This window comes from Phascolarctos cinereus, unplaced genomic scaffold, assembly GCF_003287225.1.
Source record: "Phascolarctos cinereus isolate Bilbo 61053 unplaced genomic scaffold, phaCin_HiC Scaffold_2;HRSCAF=192, whole genome shotgun sequence".
NCBI classification, from domain to species: domain Eukaryota; kingdom Metazoa; phylum Chordata; class Mammalia; order Diprotodontia; family Phascolarctidae; genus Phascolarctos; species Phascolarctos cinereus.
This window is the reverse complement of record NW_027555625.1, coordinates 337,737,957-337,763,013: the sequence shown is the minus strand read 5'-3', so window position 1 is coordinate 337,763,013 and position 25,057 is coordinate 337,737,957. Positions and strand designations below refer to the sequence as shown.

Genomic DNA, 25,057 nt, shown 5'->3' with positions numbered 1-25,057 from the left:
GGACTCATGAAGTGCTAACTAAGAGGTTTTAATCACAGAGAATAAGTTCTTGCATTTCCCACTTTAGGCATCTGAGGTTTGGTGAAAAGATGCTCATATACTATGTCAGAATAATTTTCTTCTATTATATAGTTTATTTTTTATTATTTAATTTTATTTTCAGTTGCAAATCATCTTTCTCCTCCAACTCTTCTCCCTTCTTTCCCCACTGGGAAGGCAAGAAATAGAAAGCGATCATAACTCTTTTGTATAATTTTAGAGGCAGAAGTAAATATATAAAAAAAATATACACACATATATGTATATGCACATATATACATGTCCATGATACACATGTGTATTATTCCATACCCATAGGCACTTAGGAGCTTCCCTTAATACACTGTAATGGATCAATAGCCAAGATTAGTAATAAAATGAACAATACTTGCTAATATAACATCCCTTTAAATGTATCTTAACATCTATACTTATATTACCATAAATTTCAATAGTCAATGGAGACTCTACTATACAATTAATTATGAATTATGACATTTCTTTGTATTACTGGTGGTAAAGCAATCTTTTCTTGACTATAGTAATAATCTTTCATTAAAGGGAAAAAAGTTGAAAAGATGCGTACTTTATGACACAGCCTATGTTTTCTTTTTACAGCAAAAAAGTTTAAGTAAACAGAGTTTGATTTCATAAGAACACTTCCTTAAGTTGTAAGATCAGGCAGAAAAAGGTCCTACTTAGCCAACTCTAGGCTAAAATAGATGTAATCTTACCTGTAGTAAATCCGCAGTGTCTGGATTTCTTCTTTTAATTTTTTATATTGTTGAATGGCAGTTTCTCTATCTTGTTGCATAGATAACAACTTAGCCTGCAAACAGATGGTTGAGAATTTATGAAAGGAGCTATTTTCATTATTTTTTTTTAAAAAACTTCCATATAATACTGCTATGTGAATGTCAGAGATAAGGAATGGCCTTTAATTTCATTGGTTATAGAGAACTGTCTTTGAGGCAACTCCCTGTAACAAACAATACAGGTCAGCCCTTTACCTGAAACCTATAGTCTTAGAGAGTTGCCCAGAGTACTCAGAGATTAAGGAACTTACACTGTCAGGAGAGGGTATTGAACCCAGCTCTCCCTGGTATCAAGGCTAGCTTTATTTGTTATGCCATAAAATCCCATTAAATGTTATACAGGTAATCAATTTACTGATATATTTTAAATTTGGAGCCAATTTAACACTATTCCATAGGTTTACCCCTAAAATATTACAGTTCTATATTATTATTGTTATTGTTATTATTATTACCAATGAAACTCAGAAAATTCTAAGTGTGTAGCCAGGCCATTTTTCTGGATTCTCCTTGGGGGGAAAAGATCCATAAGATCCAAAGTTGATCTCATTAATTTGGTATTTTAATGTTCTCTGATGATAATCATTTCAAATAAATATACTGCAATATCTATAGAATCACAAAACTTGACAGATGGAAGAGACCTCAGTGGCTATCTAACCCAACTTATTCATGAAAGGTCTTTCTACTCTAGCATATCCAACAAGTAGTCTAGATGCCAGAGATTATTTTTTTTGAAGTACCTACCCCTAGTCACAGTTATAGAAATTTGATAGACCTATTCTTTTCTCCTTTGCTCATAGAGTTCAAAAGCAATAGTTCAAAATGAATTCATTTCATCACACTCCACAAAAACTTATATTTCAGAGTCCCACGACATTAATGAGATAGTTGGTTATGCTCTAAGAAAAGGGAGGTACTATCTAACAAAAAGACAGAGATGGCAAAGTGCTGGAAATGAAAAGGAAGGAGAAGGGTCATATGGAATATGAAGGACCTGCAGCCCAGGGCTAAACATCAAAAGGAGAAAGAAAAGGTGGGACTGAACTATGGCAGAGAAAGGAGATAGTGAGGATGGTCATTAGCTCTACAAGCATCTCAAAGCAGAAAACTCAGCCAGACTCCACCAGTGTACTCACTGACTGAGAGTACTTGGAAGACATCTGTTTTTCACTCAACTTGCCATTTCTTCTAGTGCCTGACTAGTCTCTCTCTGTATAAATAATCTGTTGTTTTATTAACTGAACATTTTCAGTAATCTGATTTTTGCCTCAACAAAAGAGGCCAGAGGCAGAGGGCTCAACCTCTACCTGTTATGAATGAATCTAAATGGGGTGTCAGAGTGATTGTAATTGAACTCATAACTTTTCATGTAAAATAAACTCTGTTAAAGTTACAAAGGAGGAAACCATGTGAATTGTAGGATGGATTCTATTGCTCCTAGGCTTAAAATAAGCTCATAACTTTAACAGATTATTTTACTACCATCAAGCCTAAATTTGCCTCCTTGTTACTTTCACCCATTGTTTGGGGTTCTGCCCCATGGGAAGAAAAGCACCAACGTAAAATTTACCCCTTGGCTTTCAGTCTCTTTCCTTCCTAACCTCAACAAAATGGCCAAATTGATATTCATAAAACACAGATCTGACCAATCACCCTTATACTTAACTCAAAATTCTTTAACACCTCCTATTTCCTCTAAATTGAACTAAAAAACTCTTTAGCCTGGCATTGAAACCCTTAACAAACTGGCTCCTATCTATGTTTTCAGGCTCAATATTTCTCTTTTTCATGAACTCATTGTTTAAGTCAAAGTAACCCTTCAAGCTCTTTCCTGTATTTGACCTTCCTTCTCTCCCATCCATGCCTTTGAACAAGTGGTTCTCTTCTCTGGAATGGACTCTCCTCATCTTTGCCTCTTCACATTCCCACCTTTAAATCACAGCCCAGGTGCCACTTCCTACATGAGAGCTTTTCTGATTACTTTACTTATTAGCACTCCTTCCCTCACAAAATTACTTTGTATTTACTCACTTGTGTACATATTGTTGTCCATTTCCTATTTTTGATTGTCAATTACTTGTTTAAATAGTTCAGGATTAAGTTATTTCAATTGCACAGCATGTCTTTTTCTCAATTCTGATTTTAGCTCTGACAAGTCAGTGGTCTAATTGTATACATACAGCTGATTCAGGGATAACTCCAACATGAATAACAAGTATATTCCTGTTTTTTGAAATATAATCTATTTCTTTTTGTGGTGTTATTTGGTGCTTGCCATGTCCAGCATATACCAATTCTTTTCTTGAAGAAACTGTTCATGATAAATGGACATGAATCTTCTGTGTATCTATGTCTTTAACTCCTTTCATTCCTTCTTCATGAACCATACTTTCTCACATATTTTTATTCCTATTGTCACCTTTTCCTACGTTTGGATTGAAGTCAAGTATCAGAATGTATGTTGGTTTAATTTAGAGGGCATTATCAAGTTTTTCTATAGTTTCTCTATTCTTCAACCTCAGAACCAATATTGGGGCATAAGCTACAGTTATTTTACACAGTAATATTTTTCTAATTACTTATAATTGTGATGACAATTATGATGGCAATCTAATGACCAAATATCCCATAATGTTTCTTTTTGCCTTTGAGTGTACAGTAAAGTCTATTCCGTCAACTCCTTTCTTTGCCATTTTAAGGAATACTTGTGAGCCATCCTTCAATTTATCTATAACTTATGTCTTTCTTTTATTTTGTACAATAAAGTCTATTCCATCAACTCCTTTCTTTGCCATTTTAAGGAATACTTGTGAGCCATCCTTCAATTTATCTGTAACTTATGTCTTTCTTTTATTTTATAGCAAGAATAGACAAAAGAAATTATACTGAAGGTAATTACAATAATTTTGTAACAAAATTTTAACTAAACTGATTGCTATAATAAGACCACCAAGAAGACTCTTTTTTTGTTTTGTTTTGCTTTTTTGGGCAACTGGGGTTAAGTGACTTGCCCAGGGTCACACAGCTAGTAAGTGTCAAGTGTTTGGTCTGAGGCTGGATTTGAACTCAGGTCCTCCTGACTTCAGGACCGGTGCTCTATCCACTGTGCCACCTAGCTGCCCCTCCAAGAAGACTCTTTAGCAAGCATCTGACTTACTTGCCACAGAGAGATGGTTGACAAAGGAAACAAGGATCAGGATATAAAGGTTAGGATATTTGTAAAATCTTACCAAAAAAGATGATGGACAATTAAGAGCAGTATGGTCTCATAAAGCAGAAATAAGTACTAACAAGTAAAACCACTTTAAAGAAGCCCTGGCTTCTTCGATTTAGTCATTCAACTAAGTGAAATCACTCCAACGGCATTGAAGGATGGAAATGGAAGAAGATAACCAAAAGAAAAGTAAAAAAGAAGCTAAAAATCATTATAGCAAAGTGTTTTCTCTATCAAGGATAGTAGAACCATTACACTTAGATTCAAACATCACAATCCTAGATGTGCTTATTGGGAAGATAGAAAAGGCACTAAAAGAAAACAAAGAGGAAAAAATCAGTCATATTGGACCAAGTATGTCCAGAGAAGATCAATACTGGAGGTAACATAATTTTGAGAGCACTGAGAGATTAGAACCCAAAAAATCTGAAAGAGGGAAAGATATCAAAGATATGGAAAAAATTCAGGCCTTATTAATACCAAAAAAGGTGGCTAAGAGAACATTAATTAACTACTGACCAATATACATTAATTTCAACAAAATCTTTATGAGAATCATCTATACATGAACTGAAGATGTCATCAATGAGGACACTGGCAGATAACAAGTAACCTTTTGAAAATGATATTCAACAGTGGACCATATCTTTATCAAACCTACCTCTTTTACACTCCATTAATATTTTGGCACTCACTGAGACCTATATCCCTCCTGATAACACAATTCCTAGCCACCTTTTCCACGACTGGCTGTACATTCACTCATCTCACTTTTCACTCACTCAATCTCCTGGCTCTGGGTATTTTCACTGGCCGAATTCTCTTTCTTATCATCCCCACATTTCTTGGCCTCTTCTAGCTTCTTTCAAGTCCCAGCTAAAATCTCATTTTCTACAAGAAAGCCTTTCCTGAGCTCCCTTAATGATAATGCCTTTGTCTATCGATTATCTCCAACTTATCCTACGTATATCTTGTTCACATGTAATTGTTTGTATGTTGTCTCCTGCATTAGACTGTGGGCTTCTTGAGAGCAGGGGCTGTTTTTTACCTTTTTTTATATCACAGGTCCTGGCACAGAAGTAGCCACCTAATAGATTAACTTGACTTGATTCATTGCCCATTTCCCCCAACTCACTGGTCCTGGTGCAGGAGTTGTACTTGTACTTGTTTTCCATTGCTACTCCCTCGACCCTCTTCATTAAGACACTTCTCCTTCTGTTCAACTGTATTATCCAAACCAGATCCTGGTAGCCATTATCTACTGTCCCCCAGAACATTCTCTTTCTGTCTTCAATGAATTCAGTACCTGCCTCTGAGCTGTTTTCTCTGTCTCAGCTGTTGTCCTCATAAAAAAGGATTTCAAAATACATGCTGATGCTTTCTTAATACCATAATGTCTCAGTCCTCATTCTACTCAATTCTCATGACCCACCTCAGCCACACACAGAGATGTATTAACCTTTGGTCTTCTTATTACCCACAAGTGTTCCACTTTCATGTTCATGAATTCTGAAATTCCTTTATCAGATCATAATCTTTGATAACCTCACCTTTCTATACTTATGACACCTACCCCTGCTCATCATTCTCACCAGAATCTACATCCCTTTCACCCCTCAGTTCTTTCCCAAGCCATCATCTCTGCCATAATATCATCCTCATTTCCCAGACAGTCTTTAGTTTCTCTCTATTTACTATGCAGTGGATGGAGCGCTGGGCCTCGAGTCAGGAAGAGCTGAGTTCAGATCAGACACAACCTGCATGATCCCAGGCAAGTCACTTACTTTCTGTTGGTCTTTAGTTCTTACAACTATAAAATGGGGCTCATAGAAGATGTGGGAAAATTGGAACACTAATACATTGCTGGTAGAGTTGTGAAATGATCCAACCATTTTGGAGAACAATTTGGAACTATGCCCAAAGGGCTACAAAAATGTGCATACCCTTTGATCCAGCAATAGCACTTCTAGGGCTATATCCCAAAGAGATCAAACAAATGGGAAAAGGACCCACATGTACAAAAATATTCATAGCAGCTCTTTTTGTGGTGGCAGGGAATTGGAAATTGGGAGGATGCCCATCAATTGGGGAATGGCTGAGCAAGTTGTGGTATATGAATGTAATGGAATACTATTGTGCTATAAGAAATGATGAACAGGCTGATTTCAGAAAAACCTGGAAAGACTTATATGGTCTGATGCTGAGTGAAGTGAGCAGAACCAAGAGGACTTTGTACACAATAGCAGCCATGTTATGCGACGACTAATATTGTTAAACTGAACCCTTCTCAGCATTACAAGGATCTAGGACATCTCCAGAGGCCTCGGGATGGAAAATGCTGTCCACATTCAAAGAAAGAACTATGGAGGTCGAATCGCTATCACTTATTTTTACCTTCTGTTGAGTTTTGTTTCATCTTTCTGATGGTTCCTCCTATTGGTTTTAATTTGTACTTACAACTTCATTAATGTGAAAATATGTTTAATAGGAATGTAAATGTAAAATAAATAAACAAATAAATAAAACCAAAAAAAAAAAACCGGGGCTTATAATAACACCTACCTCCCAGTGTTGCTGTGAGGATTAAATGAGATGATATCTGTAAAAATGTATCTTATCCATGTTTCTCTTTACTCACACAGCCACCACTCTGGTATAAGCCCTCATCACTTCACACTCAGACTACTATAATAGCCTTCATGCCTCATGTCTCTCTCTACTCCAATCTATGTTAAGTGATCTTTCTTCAGTGCAAATCTAATCATGTCATTTCCTAGTCAGTAGGAGTGGCTTTCTATTATCTCCAGAGTCAAATATAAAATCCTCTGTCTTTATAACCCTTTACAACCAGGATCCTTCCTATCTTTCTTCTTTCACTTTACTCCCCTCCACACACTAAGAAAAGATCTGGCTATCCTAAACTACTTGCTATTGCTCACACAGAATGTTCCATCTCCGGAGTCTATGCCTTTTTACTGGTCATGGCCCATGACTGAAATATTCTTAGCTTCCCTGATTCCTTTCAAGACTCAGCCCAAATCTCAAATATTTTGTAGGAGGCCCCCTTACTCTTCCTTCTGAAATGGCCTTCCATTTATTCTTTCTTGCTTTCTATCTATCTCTCTATCTATCTCCTGTATGTAAAGTTATTGCATGTTGCTTCCTACATTAGAATATGAGATCTTTGAGACTATGTTTTTGTCTTTCTTTGGCTCTCCATCACTTAGCACAATTCCTAGTACATAGTCAGTGCTTAAGAAACATGTTTTGACTAACCTGGGCACTCACAGCAGAAACTGAATAAATACTTCCCCTTCCCCATCCCTTGTGCTCTAGATTGCCTCATGGTTATGACAAGTTCCTCCTGGAGGGCCTTTCAGGCCACTGGCTGGTGAGTGAGAGCTCTCCTAGTTTTCATTTTGGGTGGTATGGAATGAGTCTTACAGGATGAATTGGTATGGGTGGATTGTGCATCTGTATATCATCTCTCATATTTTCTCTCTCCCTAAACTAATTTTTTTCTTCTGAACTTCTCTATTTCTTTTAAGGGCATGACTACCTTCCTTCTATTCATTCGTTTAGGTTCATAATGTTGATATCATCTTTAATTCCTCACTTTTCTTCACTGAATACATCCAATCAGTTATCAAATCCTATTTTCTTCCCTACCACCAAAGCATTATTCACATCTGTTTCCTCTCTTTACTCACAAATCCATCACCCTAGTTGAGGCCCTCAGTACCTCTCATCTACATTACTGCAACAGTCTTTTGATCAGGGCCCTGCTTAAATCATCCCATCTCTAATCTATCTTCCACACAGCAGCTAGCCAATGTGAATTTCTTAAAGCTTAGGTTTGACCATGTCACTTCTCTACTCAAACTACAGTGGCTATTGATTCTAGAGACAAATATCATTTCATCTTTATCTTTTAAAGATGTTTAATTTGTGTAAATTTTGCAATGTATATAATTATTATTATAGAAATGCTTGAATGCAATTTGTAAAGTACACATACATAGGGATGCATGCCAAAAATTTTTAATGATGGGGTGGTGATCCAAAAAGTCTGGATACCATTGTTCTAGATGCCCTTCTTTTATCCAGGTTGTCTTTCCTGGGACTACGACAGTATGCAGCACTTACATATATGCCCAACTTTAAAGTGCAATAAACATTTCTGTACATGCCAATGTCCTTCTCCAGTGAGCATTTTAGCCAACGGAGTTTTGTTTGTTTGTTCAAAGGATCTTGTATGCTTTCTGATTGTACCTCTAGTACACTCCATAACCTGAACACCTGCTGAACAAAACTTGTCTTGCCAGCAAAAATTTTCAGAATTATGCAATCTCTACTCAGTCAATGGCAAGCACTTGGGTAGAATTTCTTCTATACCTTTCAACATACCTAAGAGACAATTAAAACACTGACTATAAAGAAATATTTGCCAAATGTAATGTTAGTGAAGCAAGTTTTATCAAGTGAACTTGACTAACATTTTCATTAGACATCTCAGTTTTTAACAAGTAAATAAGTACTTTAAATATTATTTACCAGATTAACTTTAGTAATTCTACAAGGAAAGAACTTTCTTGTATGTCTCAATGAAAAATAGCATGATTGTATATTTATTTTATAATCTTAAGATGTAGTTGTTTCCTGCTGGTCTATACACAGAGAGAAATATTTGATTATTGAGCTATAACCAGGGGATAGGAACAGCAATTAGAACTTTCTTATTTTATTGATATAGGGTTCTCTCAGAAGAGGAAACTCCTTCTATCAATGCAAATTAGCACCTTCTCTGTAACTAAAGAGCCTTTAGAGAGTGGCCTCAAGCACAGAGGGGTTAAGTGATTTGTATAAAGTCAGGAAGTCAGCATGTGTAAAAAGCAAGATTTGAACTTAGGTCTACCTGGCTGAAATGTCAGGTCTCTTTCTCCTACACCATGCTGCTTATATAGATCTAGATCTAGAACTATAGGCTATTTTAAAAAGTTTAAACAATCATGAAAAATTACATTAAAAAAATCTGTTACTATTAGATCACAGGTCCAATGGATTAGATAGACACTTTCTTCAGATGCTATTAACTCTTACTATTTGGGGGAAAAAAAAGGAATTATGCATTAAATGTAGAACAATTATAGCAGAATCCACAGAACAAAGATGAAACCACCTTGATGTGGCAAAATTTTTATGCATGCTACCAGAGAATGCTAATCTTTAAAGTATTTATTTAGCATCTCTCCACAACCAGCCTCTTCTCTATCATCAGATTTATAAACTAACCCATAGGTTTGAGCCTGACACCTATAATGAGATCCTCTCCCGCTAAACAGATTTTTTGATACACCCCAGCACTTGCCCTATTTCCAGCCCATGAAAAGTAGTAGACACTGATTTTGTCTTTTGCCCAGTCATGTGGAATGGTGGGGGGCTGGAAGAGGCAAGAGGAGGTAGAGAACCTAATGTGTTTAACCTAGGTGTGGTCCTAGGTTAGAGGACTTTCAGTAAAAGAAAGACACTCCCTGAAACACTCTCCATGTCCTTCTTCTTGTCCCCAGCAAAAACCAGATTATTATTCATCCCAACTACATAAAGAAAGGAAGAGAACCAAAGGGAGGAACTGGATTAGGGGGCCAGCATGCATGTATAGTATGCATGGACATTCCTGCGCCCCATAGGCTACTCAGGGCAAAACTCCAGACTGATGAACCTGAAATTCCCCATCTCAGGAACAAACTGCAGCAGCTCTGCAGACTAGCCTTGAGAGTACCCAACAACCAAGGAGGAGGAGTCAGAAAGTAAATGATGGGGAAGAAGGTTGAAACACAAAAGATTCCAAAAGGAAAAAGAAAATGAAATAAAATTTCAGAGCACAAGCAGGTAACCAATACAGAGAATCCTAAAATTACAAAGATGGATGAATACTAAACCATAAGAGAGATCACAAAGCTCTCTTAACAAATATTATAAGATAAATTTAAGTAAACCAAATCTCGAGGCAAGAAAGACTAACAGTAAATTCTGGAATGCTTCAAAAGAAAAATGAAATCCATAAGAGAAGAAACTGAGAATGAATACCAGTCAGAATTTAGAGCTCTGGATACAGAAATAAAACAAACAGCAGGTTAGGGAAAACAAACAAAAAAACAAAATTTCAAACCCCAAGATATATTGTGATTAAATTGAACAATCTCAATGACAAGCAACAGATAGTGCAAGTGGCCAGGATAACTTCAAATAAAAGGAAAGGAAATTCAAGTTAACACAAAACTTTTGCACATATCAGAAATTGCAGAAGAGAAAGGAATAGTATATTCCAAAAAGAAAAGGAGCCAACCCTACAATCCAAAATGACATATCCTACAAACCTGAGTCAAATTATAAAGGAAAAACAATGGACATTCAAGAAACAAGAGCTATTCCAGGTATTCAAACAACTACAAAACAAACAGGAATAAGCAGAATATTCAAATTACAAACACCCTAAACAATAAAAATAAAAGAAAGCTAAGTAAGTTTAATTACAAAGAAAAAAAAATCACCGTGTTCAGAGGTTATTTGAGAGAGAGTCAGAGATAGAGACAGAGACTTATCTGTGGTATTTTTAAAAAGGGATCATCAAGGGGTAAGAAAGCATACAAAGGCATAAAAATATACACTGAACTTAAAGAAATTGGAGAAATGGATGTAAAGGAGCAGCACTATGGACTTAAGAACTGCATAACCTCACAAAAAGAGAATCATCATATAACGTGGCACAAAACTTCAGTGAGAGCTTGCATAAATGGAGAGAAGAGGGAAGGAATAACCTACTACCTATACTAAGCATTATGCTAAATGCTTTACAGATATTATCTCATTTGAACCTTACAACCTTGGGAAGTAGCTATTATTATCCCGATTTTACAGTTGAGGAAACTGAGGCAGACTGAGGTCATGACTTGCCTAGAGTCATACAGGTAGTAAATAAATGTCTGATGCCTGATTTGAACTCAAGTCTTCCTGATTCTAGTCCCTCCATAAATTCAAAATAGGTGGGACTGAATATTTAAAATAATTCAAAAAAATTTTAGAATAAAATAAGATCACTTACTTTTCACAGCTATGATTAGGCGGCAAATTTTTTTAAAAATGTGAATAGTGGTCATAACAGAAGAAAAACTAGATAATTTCAACATGAAATTGAAAGTTTTTTCATTAACAAAATTAATATGACTAGAATAAAAAAGGAAGCAGTCATCTCAGAAAAAAACTCTTGTATCAAATATCTCTGGCAAGGGTATGATATTGCAGACACATAGGCAGAAATCAGACATATCAAAGGTCAAAATATATTCCTTAACAGATATCACCAAAGGATAAAAACAAAATTCTTAAAACAAAAATTATAAACTATTAAAAACTACATGAAAATAAGCTCTAGATCACTAATAGAAGAAATAAAAATTAAAACAATGCTGAGGTTTTACCTCCCACAAGCATATTGGTGAAGAAATTGGCACAATGATAAAAGACAGGAATGGGCAATACCAGATGAATTGTGAGAAGACGGGTACACTAATGCATTGTTGGTGGAACTATTCATCCCCTTTGGAAAGCAATGTGGAATTATGCAAAGAAAATGACTAAAATGTCCATATCTTTTGACCCAGAGATTCCAATGGTAGAAACATACTCTATGAAGGAAAATGACAAAAAGAAAGGCTCTCTATATACCAAAATATTTTCAATTGCACTTCTTGTGCAAAGAAAGTAAAATAAAGCAGATGTCAATCAATTAGTATATAAACATAACAGAATATCACTTTGCTGTACAAAGTAATGAACATGATAAATACAGAGAAGCATGGAAAGACCTATATGAATTGATGCAAAGTAGAAAAAGAAGTGAAGAAAACAATCTGTACAATGACTATTACAATGCAAATGAAAAGAAAAAGAAATTAAACAATTAAAACTCAATGTTCAGAAAATTATGACAAACCTGGTAGGGGGACTATGGTTGTAAAATACTGCATATAATGTCAGACTTTTTTTTTTTAATAAAGTGGTTAGTTTTGCTCAACTTTTTTTTTCTTCTTTCTTCATTATAAGGATGGCTTTCTGGGAGGGAGAGTAGGATGGAATACATTAGGAAATGCAGTTGATACAAAACAAAAGATATAAGTAAAATATAAGTAAATATCAGTCATGGTATTTTGAATTAGCTACTGAAAAAAGGAATTTTTAAGTTTTAAGTTTTGTTTAGTGATCATTTTGGTGGGTAATCATAATGTATTAATGGTAGTGATGCAATTAGCAAAAGCTTATATATTTATGAACACATTATATACAAGTATTGAAAAATGTACCAGGTATCCCAAAAGTCTTAGTACACTTTTAAGCTTTAATATCTATTAAAGCTATTATATGACTATTGGTAAAAGTCTTACTGGCAACAGTCCAATGTAAATATCAACTTAGTGGAAGGTTTCAAATAAAAACATTCCAAATGTCACAAACTTTTTTTTCTATGAAATAAGCTCTGCTCCAATCTGAGATTTAATAGATGCTAACTATCTATTCAGATGTCATAAAATGCAACAGCAACATTTTTATCTGAGTATATACTGAATCTTTAAAAAACATAGTGATCAACCTTTAAGAAAAGCAAATGAAACAGAATTTCTTAAATATAATAGTTTTAAATTTTAAACTATTATTGAGTTACAAAAAAACCCCTAAAGTTAATTATACTGGAACACCAAAATAGGTGAACATTTTAAGAAAAAGATGACTACAAAAAAAAATTTATAGAAGGATGATGGGGATCAACAAACTGAGTTTTCTTTATTTTAACCAAGAAAAGAATAAACTTATCCATCAAAATTCGGCATACAACCAGTATTTCTGAATGGGGATGAGCTTAAATTTGGGAGCAATGCTTAGATACATGAAAAAAACAATAAGAAAAAAAGACACCCCCATCTTCTTTTGAATACTTCAAAAATTGGCAATATAATTGCCTGGGGCACATTGCTGAGGATTTTAACCATTGTATGGAAGTACTCAAATTGCTTTTGATCCATTTTATTTTGCAATTTAGCAAAGAAATTGTTGCAATAAGAAACACCAACAAAGATCTGAAAAAGTTAAGCCCTGGATTAGCATATTGTGTTCTCTTGCCATTCAATGCCTCATACAAAGACAGAAGAGAAAGAGAGACAGAGCAACAGAGGCAGACAGAGACAGAGAAAGACAGGATAAATTGCTCATAGAAATATTCTTCAACATCTCCCTCTCTTATAAATTGTATGTTTAAAAAAAGTTACTGCAATTATGTTTTGTTAATTACCAGCTGTTGAAACAGATGTGTTGACTATTCTTATTAGCTAACAGCTGGGTGGGGAGAACAACTGATGCTCTTGAAAACCAGCAACCAGCTGCTCTGTAGTAATTACATCTAATCAATAATACAGGTAATGATAAAAATAACAGCAAAAAAGCTTATAGTCCTGTTTTCAATAAGCAAGGTAGTTTTATTATACATTAATAGTAGATACACTTCTTGAGAAGATGAATAAGATTAATGTATTATAAGAGATTTAACTCTATGACCCAGCAGAGTTCTTATCAGCTCTTCATTCACCAGCAAGCATCCAGGCAATTTATAGGAATTATAGAAACTTTAAGTAACATACAAATAAATCAAAATGGACAAAATAAAAGAAAATATGTTTTTACCATTCAATACAATTGCAAATTTAAGTTTTTAGCTATTTGAAGATAATTAAAATTTGCTATTTTTCTAGATTTTATTTCTACTCATGATTGATAACTATAATTTTCAGTTAACTGGTAACAATATTTTTCTTCTTGGTATGCCTCTCTGTCGATTGATTTTTCTATTGTTATAATTCCCAAGTGACTGATAATAGTAATCTCACATTTAAAATTTTAAAACCTGAATGAAACAAACCAATTCACAGTGCATTTTAGAATCTGTTTCCAAGCATCTGCAAAAAACCAATTTATATCAGAAGCCATTTTGTAACATAAAAATGTTAGATTTCTAATAGTGGTGGGCACAAGAATGAATATGAAACATCAGAATGGCTTATACTATGAGAATAACAGTCACATGATTTTTTGCTTTTATTTGTGCAGTGCTTTACATTTCTGTATTTTCTTCATTAAACTTTCATTTAAAAAGAAAGGCAATGCAAAACAGAGATTTACCATCACTTAGACTACAGACAGTTCATCTCAGTTCAACAAAAGATAGGTCTACTAGATTCTTCACCCACATCTATTCACTAATTAGTCTCCTCTTAAAGACACGGCCTTACTGAAAACAAGGATTAGATTGGTTGATTATACTCCTTTCAATGACCTTCCTTACATCTCTGTTGGGTCATCATAAGCAGCTTGTTCTCCAGGATTTAAGAAGTCTACTGAATATCAGTTCCACATTCATCGACAAGCATAGGACGATTTATAAGGAACTATAGGAACTCTAAGAGAAATGCAAACAAATAAAAATGTACAAAAGAAAATCAAAGTGTCTAGCATTCAATATGCTTTTTTCCCCTACTTTGGGGGCATCATGAACTAGGAACTTAAGAAATCTGAAATGAAAATTTCTATGTCAAACTCTAGGCTATCTAGGCTTGTGATAAAAGAGTCCCCAGAAATAGGAACAGTTTAATATATATATATATAATTGCCAATTAACAGAACAGAAAAACATTATGAGAAAGAAAAATACCTTTGCATATGAATTAATCCTACCCCTGCCATGCCTCCCACTGAGCTCTTAAAATCTAAGACATTTAAAATTTATATATCTATATCTATATCTCTATATATCTCCTGCTATGTGAAAGCTTGTTGAATTTGTTAACAACTTATATTTAGGTTAATTAAGATGTTAAATCAGGGTAAAATCTTATTATTTACAGATTTGAACTTGTGTGAATTTTTAGATAATGTAATAATCAGGTAAGAAGCATTTATTAAGCACCTATGAAGTGCCATGAATGGTGGTAAGTGTGAGGGATAGAAAGAAAGGCAAAAATATGGTCCCTGACTTCAAGGAGCTCACAGCAATGAGGAAGACAACATGCATACAACTATGTACAAACAAGCCATTTACAGGATAACCAACAAATGGAAGGCACTAGAATTAAAGCACTGTCATCAACCCCAGTTTGCAAAAGAAACAAGTTTTTTGGTTTCTGACCCTGCTTGATTCTTTGCTTTTAGCCAATTTGTCTAAAGTAACTCATATGATCATAAATCTACAGCTGACCTTAGAAGCCAGTTAGACTAAAACCCTTACTATAAAAATAAAGAAACTGAGGCTTAAGGAAATTAAGTGACTTGCCTGAGGTCACACAAGTAGGACCGATTAGAAATTAGATTAGTGATTGTGCTGGGCATCCTCTTTGCAGAGATCATTTCTGCAGGACAGGTCAATCTGCTACCAGGATAGACTCAGTAGGCCACTTGGCTATTGAGGGTTCCTCATTGGTTTTGCTTCTTAAGGGCTAGGCTGGGAAGATCACAAGGCCATGAGGCTAGCTCCTCCCTGCGCGTGGCTATTGCTGGAATGGTCAGGTAGGTCACTCAGCTGGCTCTTCACAGATTTATGCTTCTCTGCTAGATGGATCAATCTGATGAAGTCCTAGAGTTTGCCCTTCACTGGGAAGCTGAAATTCTTCTATATTCAGATTCTGGCTTGGGGTAGGGGAAGAATCACTGTGTAAAATTTTCTTCAGTACTTTTACAGTGTTCTTTTCAGCTGGTATGCTGGTGTGCTCTTTTGGAAAGGGCAGAGATCCTTATCTTGATCACTTAGCAGAAGTCTCTCCTCTTTGCCTCAGGGTTTGTCACCTCCCAAGTAGGAGGTGGGAGAGGTATAGCCTCTCCAATTTAACAGTTCTTCCTGATTTTCTTAAGGATTCCCTAAGTGATGGATCCATTACTTATGTTGTCCATCCAGTTAAATTTCCCAGATTTCCTGTTTGGAGCTTGTTCCCCTGATTTCTTTTGAAAATGAGTGGCAAGGGACAAAATATTGAGGCAGTCTGAGGTCTCTGTGGAAAGTTAATTTTCTTTGCTGGTGTTTTCATATAAAATTGAGGCATTAAAAGCCTCAGTTCCCCCCTTTAAAGTATAGTACATTTCATTTATCTCCGGAAGGGTCTCACCTGACATTTCATTGTCTCTGCATTTGTCCCTTTGCTGAAATCTAAACAGAGAAAACACTTTTTCCTCTTTTTGGACAAAACAGCATATAATGAGATTCATAGCTTTATATATAATACACTTTTCCTGGTGTTGGTCAAATTCAGACTAATAATTTTTTTAAAAAAATTAGACTAAATTAGATGCATAATAAACAGAAGTAACCATCCCCACAAATGCCAGAACTTCACAAAAAGATAGCCAGAAATCAGCAGAGGTTAGGAAAGTGATAAATGTAAGCTCCCACAATTGATCCTGAAGCCAACTGGCACTCTGAAGCCAATGCAAGCTTCAAAGCTCTTCAGAAGCCTTGAGTTAGATCTTGACCCTGGTCTCCAGGAGAGACAAAGGTAATAGATATAGTATAGTTAGAATATTATTTGTCAAAGGTTATTTATTGCCTTTTTATAGCTTTATCAAAGAAACCATTAATGTGTACATAGATAACTCATAAAATTTTTGTAGAGATAGGAAAAAAGGCATATAGGCCAACATTTGGTGTTCTGTTTTTCACATGGCTTTAGAAATAATTTCTCCATGTCTTCAAAATTATGTAGCCTCCAACATGGACCTTCTATGTACATACTTGTTCTGGTACTTCCAATCTTTGTTTTCTTGAGATTATTTCTACTTTCACATTGAGGATATGATGTGAGGTTCCAATGGACATGGTCATTACATTGTCACTGATGGAGAAAACAGTTTGTCATAAAACCATTATCCTATCTTTTCCATTTTAAGTTCTTTTTGTTCTTCTCTTTTTGGTTTTATTCTTAAGAGCTCTTGGTATAATCTGGTCCATTTCCTCCAGCAGATTTTCCCCACTAATGTTCCTACTTTTTCATTAATATTCAGTTTCTTAACATCTATTGGTTGCTGCCCAAATATATGCATATCTCTTCCATTTTTAAAGGACCCACACTTGATCTAACCATCCATGGTGGCGATTGCTCGATATCTCTCTCTCCACTCCTCACTTTATTAGTGTCCAAACCCCTTGAGAAAACTGATTATATATGGGGCCTCCACTTCTATTCTCACTCAATTTTAAAGTCTCTGACATTTGTCTTCCAACCTCAGCATTAAACTCAAACAGTCTGCTGCAAAGCTACCAATGACTTATCTGCCAAATCTAATGGCCTTTTCTCAATGCTTAGCCTTCTTGACCTCTCTTCAACCTTTGCCACTGTTAGTTACCCTTCTTCTCCTGGATAATCTACTCTCCAGGTTTTCATAACATTGATCTCTCCCAGTATTTCTCTTACCTTTCAGACCACTCCTCAGTTTCCTTTTTGGATCTTCATTCAGGTCATACCCACTAACAGTGGGTGGCCCCAAAGGATCTGTCCAAGGCTTTTTTCTCTCTGCTCCCTACATACAATCTCACTTGGTGATCTCATCAGCTGTCATAGATTCAACTACTATCACTATGCTAAAGATACTTAAATTAATACATCTCTCGGGTCCTAGTTTAACATTGTCAACTGCCTTTTGAATATATATCCCATAGGCATCTTAGCCTTAGCATATTTAAAACAGAACTCATTATAGTTCTCCCCAAACCCTCCTCTCTTCTAAACTTTCCTATTACTGCCAAGAACACCGCTATTGTCCCAGTTACCCAGGCTCCCAAACTAGGTGTCATCATCAACTCCTCACTGTCATCTTCATATGCACTCTGCTGTCAAGTCTTGTCATTTCTACCCTCACAACAAATCTTATATGTGTCTGGTTCTCTCCATTCACACAGCTGCCACCCTGGTATAGGTCTTCAAGACTTTACACCTTGTCTAGTGCCATAGGATTTATATCCCTTTACAAACTGACCTCCTTTCCACCTTCTTAGACTTTATTCCTGTCTGCCCACTCTGCGATACAGTAACACTGACCATCTTCATTTTCCCCACTGCTAATGCCTTCTAAGAATATCATCCATTTACACTGTATATATTTTACATGTACATTTTTTTTTCATATATTGCCTACCTTATTAGAATGGGAGGTCCTTGAAGGCAAGGACCATATTTTATCTTTCTTTATATCCCGTGTTTAGCACAGTGCTGGAACACAGTAAGCTTGTTGACTTGTTGACTTATTTGGTTCTTTTTTAAACTTTTTATAGATCTGCTTTTTCTTCCTCACAATAACCTGCAAGCTCAGTAGTACAAGTATTATCTTCATTTTATGGATGTGAAAATTGAGACAGTCACCCAAATAATATCCGCACCAAAATTCAGTCGATCTGACTGAATGACGAATGTTCCTTCCATTACATAGTAATGTCATATACATTGTCTTCTCTCATGATTCCAGTGTTCTTTAATTTTTGTGAAAAAAATTAATGTCAAAAATTGGAGAAAACATCAAAGACGACCAATATTAATGACCTTGCTAGATTATAAAATAATGAATTAACATAACTTTCCCTAATTACAGTTCAAGAGGCTAACTTGGTTTCTTTTCAAAGCTGAATTCCTATAAATGGCCCAATAAATGTGGACCACTCAGCCTGTGCTGACTCTGTTTTTCAACTGTTTATGTCATGATCTCTTACGTGCAAACAAAAATACACTTGAGACATTTTACCCATATTTTTCAGGTTTATGAACAAAGTGGCAAAATAAGAGGATAAAAGAGGAATGTTGGCATATCCATCCATGAATCTGTAGTGATACTAGAGATACCAAAACATGGACTATACATGTTTTTCAAATTTGAAGGATGAATTTTTGAACCCATCGATAGTGAGCAGAATGCTTTTAGTGTCTCATGCTATTGAGAAACCCCTTATTTAGCGAGTGAGCTTCTTATATTCTTCTATCATGTACTTGTGTTAGCGCTGCTGAGAAAAAAAAATTAGAAGGCTCTTGCTGACAATCATCATCTGCTACCCAATATTTCTCTGTGAAGAAAAAAAAATTCAGGGACTGGTGACAAGTCAGCTCCAGTAATATCTAATTGAAGCATAAACAGAAATACCTAGTGACACTAAGATATTTGGTAAAGTTGATATACCTAGCGATTAACCATTGCTGGTTATATAAGCGAAAGAAACTAAGAATGCATATAAAGAAATAACAGATCAGTTGCCATAAGCAGTTTTGCTTAAAATATTCATTAACACAATTTTAAAGTGATGCTTATCTCTTTCACATGCCCTTCATATTATGTCATAAACACAAGTCAACATTTTATTCAAGATATCAACAAAATGTGCCTGGCAATGGCTGAGCAAACAAGAGTGTTACAATTATCATTGTCTTCTCCCCCCAGCCACTCAGAAGGAGAAGCAGCAGTAGTTGTAGCAATATAACCAGGCCTAGTAACTTCTGTCTGTTGAGGATGAGGACCAGTACCACCTACCCCACTGCCTCCCCCTCCCCTAGTCACCTTGGATAAATAAACAGCCAAAGGTGACCTAGATCTAGAGCCCTCTGGGGGGGCAAAAGAGCAAAAATGAGGGACTAGACTCTAGTAATGCTCCCCACCCCTCTTTGCTCCCTCACATTATGAGCAAGAAAGACCTTGCCCAGAAACAGCATCCCTTGGAGACCAGGAGCTTTACCTTTTATCTGCTACCCACTATTACCCTTTATGGCTAACAATTTCCCCACCACCTGCTTCTTTTCCCATCCTTATCTAATTAATTACTGGCCATACAGGAGAAAACTATCCCTACCCCCTACCTTTTGTTCTCTCACCTCATGCTCCTTCCCCTACCTCAACCATGTCCCACTCTAATCCTGACTCTTTTCCTGTGCCCTGTGGAGTTCCCACTCCGTAGTGAATAAGTTTTCCTTCATCTTAGACCTCTTTGTCTCACACTCATTCCATCTACTAGCCCTTATTGAGACTTAATACCCCACTAACAAACCTGGCCCTGCCCTCCACCTCTGACAGACACCAAAACACTAAACCTGCAGGGGGTGGGGGAATAATCCTTGCCCTCCACTGCCATTTTCAGATATTCTTTTTATCACCATCACTCAGCAACTTCTCAACTTGTAAAGTTCACAATATCAAAAATTTTTACCTAGTGCAAATAATGGTGGCTATGATACACTGGCCTTGGTCATTTTCATTCTTTTCCAAATCTTTTCATTCTTCCTCAAATCTCCTATGGCTCCCACTTCTCCACTGAGAGCCCTGCCCCATATTTCATCAAAAAAATGAGGCCATTCCCTGAAAGCTTCCTCTTCTTTACTGTTCCTCTTCTCTTACTGCCCAGGTGCTTTCTTCCACTATCTCCTCCTTCACTCCTAAGAAGGTGATCCTTCTTCATGTCAAGACAAACTTGTCTGCAACACATGTGATCCCATTCCATTCCAACTTCTCCAGAAGATTTTCCCCTTCATTATCTCAACTCTTACTAATATTTTGTCTCTTTTTACGTAGTGCTTCCCTATAGCCTACAAACATATCCATGTCTCTCTTATTAAAAAAAGAAATCCCCAAACCTTACTAGATCCATACACCCCACCTAGCTATTGTCCTATATCTCTCCTCCTATTTGTTACTAAACTTGAGAAAGCCATCTACATTCGGTGCCTCCATTTCCTTTCTTCTTAGTCTGGCTTCTAACCTTGTCATTCAACTGAAATAGCTCTTTCCCCAATTACTAACTACCTCTTAACTGCTAAATCAAAAGGCCTTTTATCAATCCTTATCCTCAGCCTATATGCTGCATTTTATACTGCTAATACACTCTCCTCCTAGATACTTTTTTCTCTGGATTTTGATGATTCTATTTATTCTCTCCCGGATCTCCATCTACCTTACTTGTCTAACCCTCCTGAATCTCTTCTGCTGGTTCATCTTGGTTCCTACATGTAAATGAGAATGGGCCTCAGCTAGTGAAAATGGATGAGGCAGAATTTCAAAGAAAAGTTTTAAAAGCATGTACTCAGCTAAGTCCCAGAAATACATATATATGCACATATGCATATATAAACTTACTGATGTGCTTTATATACTTCAATATACCCCAAAGGTAAAGAACTACAGGGACTTTTAATGATAGAATTTCCCCATTTTTATTCTTTGAATTAAAAGCAATTTTAAATTTCACCCTACAACAAAAATGAGCTTTCAGAATGTCTGTAAGCAAATTTGTTTTCTGGCTTTAAAAACCCTTTTTTGACCTTTAAATCACTATCTTCATGTAAGAAAATCCATGGATGTTGCTGGTTAAGGATTTTTAAAAAATCTACCATGATTTGGCTTTAGAAAATAAACTGTTCATACAAACACTGAATAGTCCTGAATCTGTTCTTTTAAAAATAAAATACCTTTCTAAATGTCTCCAATTAGGCCCCATGCAGCTATTACTGTTAAGAGTATGCAAGGTATGAAAAATGGTTTTTCTTAGTAATCAGTGTCTTGGAGACTCAGAGTTTCTCCCCAACCCCCTTCTTCCAAAGTTCAGTTTCTTCTTTAGAAGGATACTACTGCTAATGATTGTGCATTGGGTCTTATTCTGGTCAAACACCAACCCAAGCCTGAATTGATTTAATCAATGGTATGGAAGCTCCATAGTGTTCTGTTCAGGCTTGGGTGGAGACAGATTCTTCTGCCTATAGGCTACCTATAGGTAGCCCATGGCTGGGAGTGGTCTGGTATGGTTGAGGGGGTGGTCTGATAGAAGAGGGATTTCCTCTGTCCTGAGGTAAAACAATGATGAGGTGATAGCCCCTATTGAAAAGGTATATAAATTGGATACCCCAAACCCCCAAATCGAGCTCAGTTCTAGACTGGCTCCCTTACGGGAGCTCAGTCTTTGCCTGCAGCACCCCATGCATGCAAACCGCCAGCCTGAAAGAAAATAGACATGCAGACAACCTTATTTTATTTGTCTTTCTTAGATCAACTCTGCCAGTTTGATAAAGGGCAGGCAGAATTCCTGGGCTTTTGAGTTTTGAAGGAGTTGTGTCTAATACTAGAAGCCTTCTATTCTAAAAATACTCATTTTAAAAGCATTAACCTGGTTTTTAAGATGAAATTCTCATGGTTCAGAATAATGGTCTCCAAATTTTTTTTTTACTATGTATCTGTAGCAATTAAAAAAAATTGAATTCATATCCCACCTTTTCCTTCAAGGCTAGCTAGGCTTCCAGTCCTGCACTTTATGTAAACCTTTACCTAAACTTCATTACTTTCATGTCTTTTCTCCAAAAGATTTGTTGTTGTTCCTCCCAAAGAGGACCAATGACATGATGAGGGTAGTCTTGACTTGCAAGTGGATTGGATTTAAGTAAGGCAAAGCTGTCCAAAGTCATTAGCCTCACTCTGTCCTTCAAAGTCACAGGAGTCCTTGGCAAGACATAAATCAAGACTACTGGTTATGGCCCAGGATGCAGTGGGAGACCTTGGCCTCTTTAAGCTAAGGTCTTTCCCAGGTCTTGGTTTGTTTGAGACAGCCCATTCAGTAATTAAGGGCTAGGTAAGAACTGAGACAAAAGATAGCCTAGTTTGTTACCACTAAAGAATCAATCAATCTGGGAGGATAAGACCCCCAGAATTTCTGGCCAGAACAGAAAACAACTGCTATTTATACTCACTCTGAGCCAAACAATGGTTAAGAGAGGATTGGGCTAGGACCAATCAATGAAAGCCAGGGTGATTTGGTTTTAAAGGCATCATCAAGTAGCTCCATTTGGATCTCAACGAGCTTTTTGAAAGCCTGTTTTTTCCAGAGCTATATTTCAAGAAATCATAAATGAAAAACTACCAGAGACAAAGAGTTTATTGTCTCAGCTTTTTGCAAAAAAAAAAAAGGGGAAAAATCTAGCCCCCGAACCCCAAAATACCTTTTGAAGTATAAGTGATCAAAAATTATATTCCTTTGGACAGAGCACCCATATGCAAGGGTAGGACTCCCCACATGAATAGAGGGCCAGAAGGAGAAGAAACAGCAGCATTGCCCAATTTGAACCAGCCAGTTGGATCTCCAGGGGGCAGCTATGACTACTCATAGATTGTTGTTCATCCTTTCTTCTCAAATCCAAAAGGTTTATCTTTTATCTATTTTGTATATATTGGGTACATTATATACATACAATGACATATATCATGTTATATTCATATATCATGTATATATAGATATGATATCAATAGCTATATAAAACTGGGTAGACATATATGTGTTGATAAACACACATATGTTTTCCCAGCTAGCATGTAAGCTCTCTACGTATAGGGGCTGTCATTTTTTTGTTTATTTATATTACTGGCCATAATTCCTAGCACATAGTAGGCTGTTGATTGATTGCCACCTTTTACACTTTGCCCCTTTGAAATTGTTGTTACTGTCTCCTACTCCACCAGCCTTTCTTTTGGCCCAACCTTTTACTGGAGGTAAAAAAATCAAAAAACCAAAACACAAACCAGCAGACAGCCCTTAGCAATAACTGCTTTATCTACCCCCTTCAGTGACCCTCTCACAGCTAGTGCCATTTCCTGTCCCATACCTGCCCTGCAAAGTCCAGGCCCAACCTTCCCCACACCTTGTCCACACACAACACTCTCAACCCTCTCAACTTCACCATCTTGCATCCAGCACTCTTTACTGAGAAAATTTAAATCACCTGATGTGAAAGTCATCTCCTCTATCTTTTTCTTCCCAATGTCTTTCTTTCCTTTTCTCCTTCCTTCTAGCCCCTCAAACCATCTCTCCAATCCTCTCCTGCATCCTCTATTTTCTATGTCAACTATCCTCTTTGAATTTTCTGTAGAGATAAAACAGTTGTTTATCTAATGGTTTCCTCATCAAATCAAATGACTTATTTACAACTTCCCTGGTCTTTGTGACATCTGACATCATGAATTACCTTCTCTTTTTTGATTATGTTCCCTTGGCTTTTGTGACATTGCATTTTCCTGCTTTTCTTTCTTTCCATCTGATCACACCTTTGCTTTCCCTTTTGGTAAATCTTCACTTGAGGCTGAAAGTCAATGTTCAGTCCTTGGATCTGTTCTCTATATTAGTGATCTCATTTGCTTCCAGGGGTTTCAACTCCTGTGCAAATGACTCCCATGTCAAAAATTCATCTCCCACACTCCTCCCCCACCCCAAGTTTTGTCCTTTATTTCCAACTGCTTCCTGGATCTCTTCATTAGATGTCTACTGCCACATAAAACTCAACCCCTCTAAAACTGAATTCTTTCTCTCCCTAAAACCTTCACCTTTCTTGAACTTGTCTATCTGTATTACCAGACTCTGAGAACTCAGGTTTCTAACTCCAGAATGATTTTTGACTGATCCTTTGTTAAAACTATCTCAACTCCATCACTGAAGTCCGTCCTTTTCTTCCAGGCCTAATTCAGATACTGTCTCTTCTATGAAACTGTTCCTGACCCTTCTGATAAATATAATTCTCTTTCTTCAAATTTCTCACAATACTTTGTCTAGAGCTCTTCTTTGCACTTATATCTCATTCCTTCTCATGTCAATTTTGCATTTGACCTTCCCCAAATTTGATTATTAAATCATTGTTAAATTACCTTTGTTGTGCCTTTCTTTCCATGATCTCTGCCTTGCAGAGTTGGTTTTACGTGTTTGCTGAATAGAATGAAAAAGGAAAGGGTGCAATACTGTTTTAATATCCTCTGCTTCTTTCATCACAAACTATTGATTATTTCTGTAATGAAAGAAAGGAATATTTCAACTAACCAGATTTGGGTTTACATATGTGATAGGCCATTCTGATTCACTATTAATCAACTGACTTAGTAGCTGAGTAAAAAAAATTCT

General features: G+C 36.3%; 1 protein-coding gene across 4 annotated transcripts in view; it reads right to left on the bottom strand.

The window, feature by feature from the left end:
- MIPOL1 (mirror-image polydactyly 1) overlaps positions 1–25,057 on the bottom strand; it is a 470,789-nt gene that overhangs the window by 116,682 nt on the left and 329,050 nt on the right. For all 4 annotated transcript variants that reach the window (XM_020991342.1, XM_020991354.1, XM_078150326.1 and 1 more), the window contains exon 12: positions 774–868. In XM_020991342.1, coding sequence (XP_020847001.1) covers positions 774–868 — 95 coding nt within the window. The remainder of the gene's footprint in view (positions 1–773; positions 869–25,057) is intronic.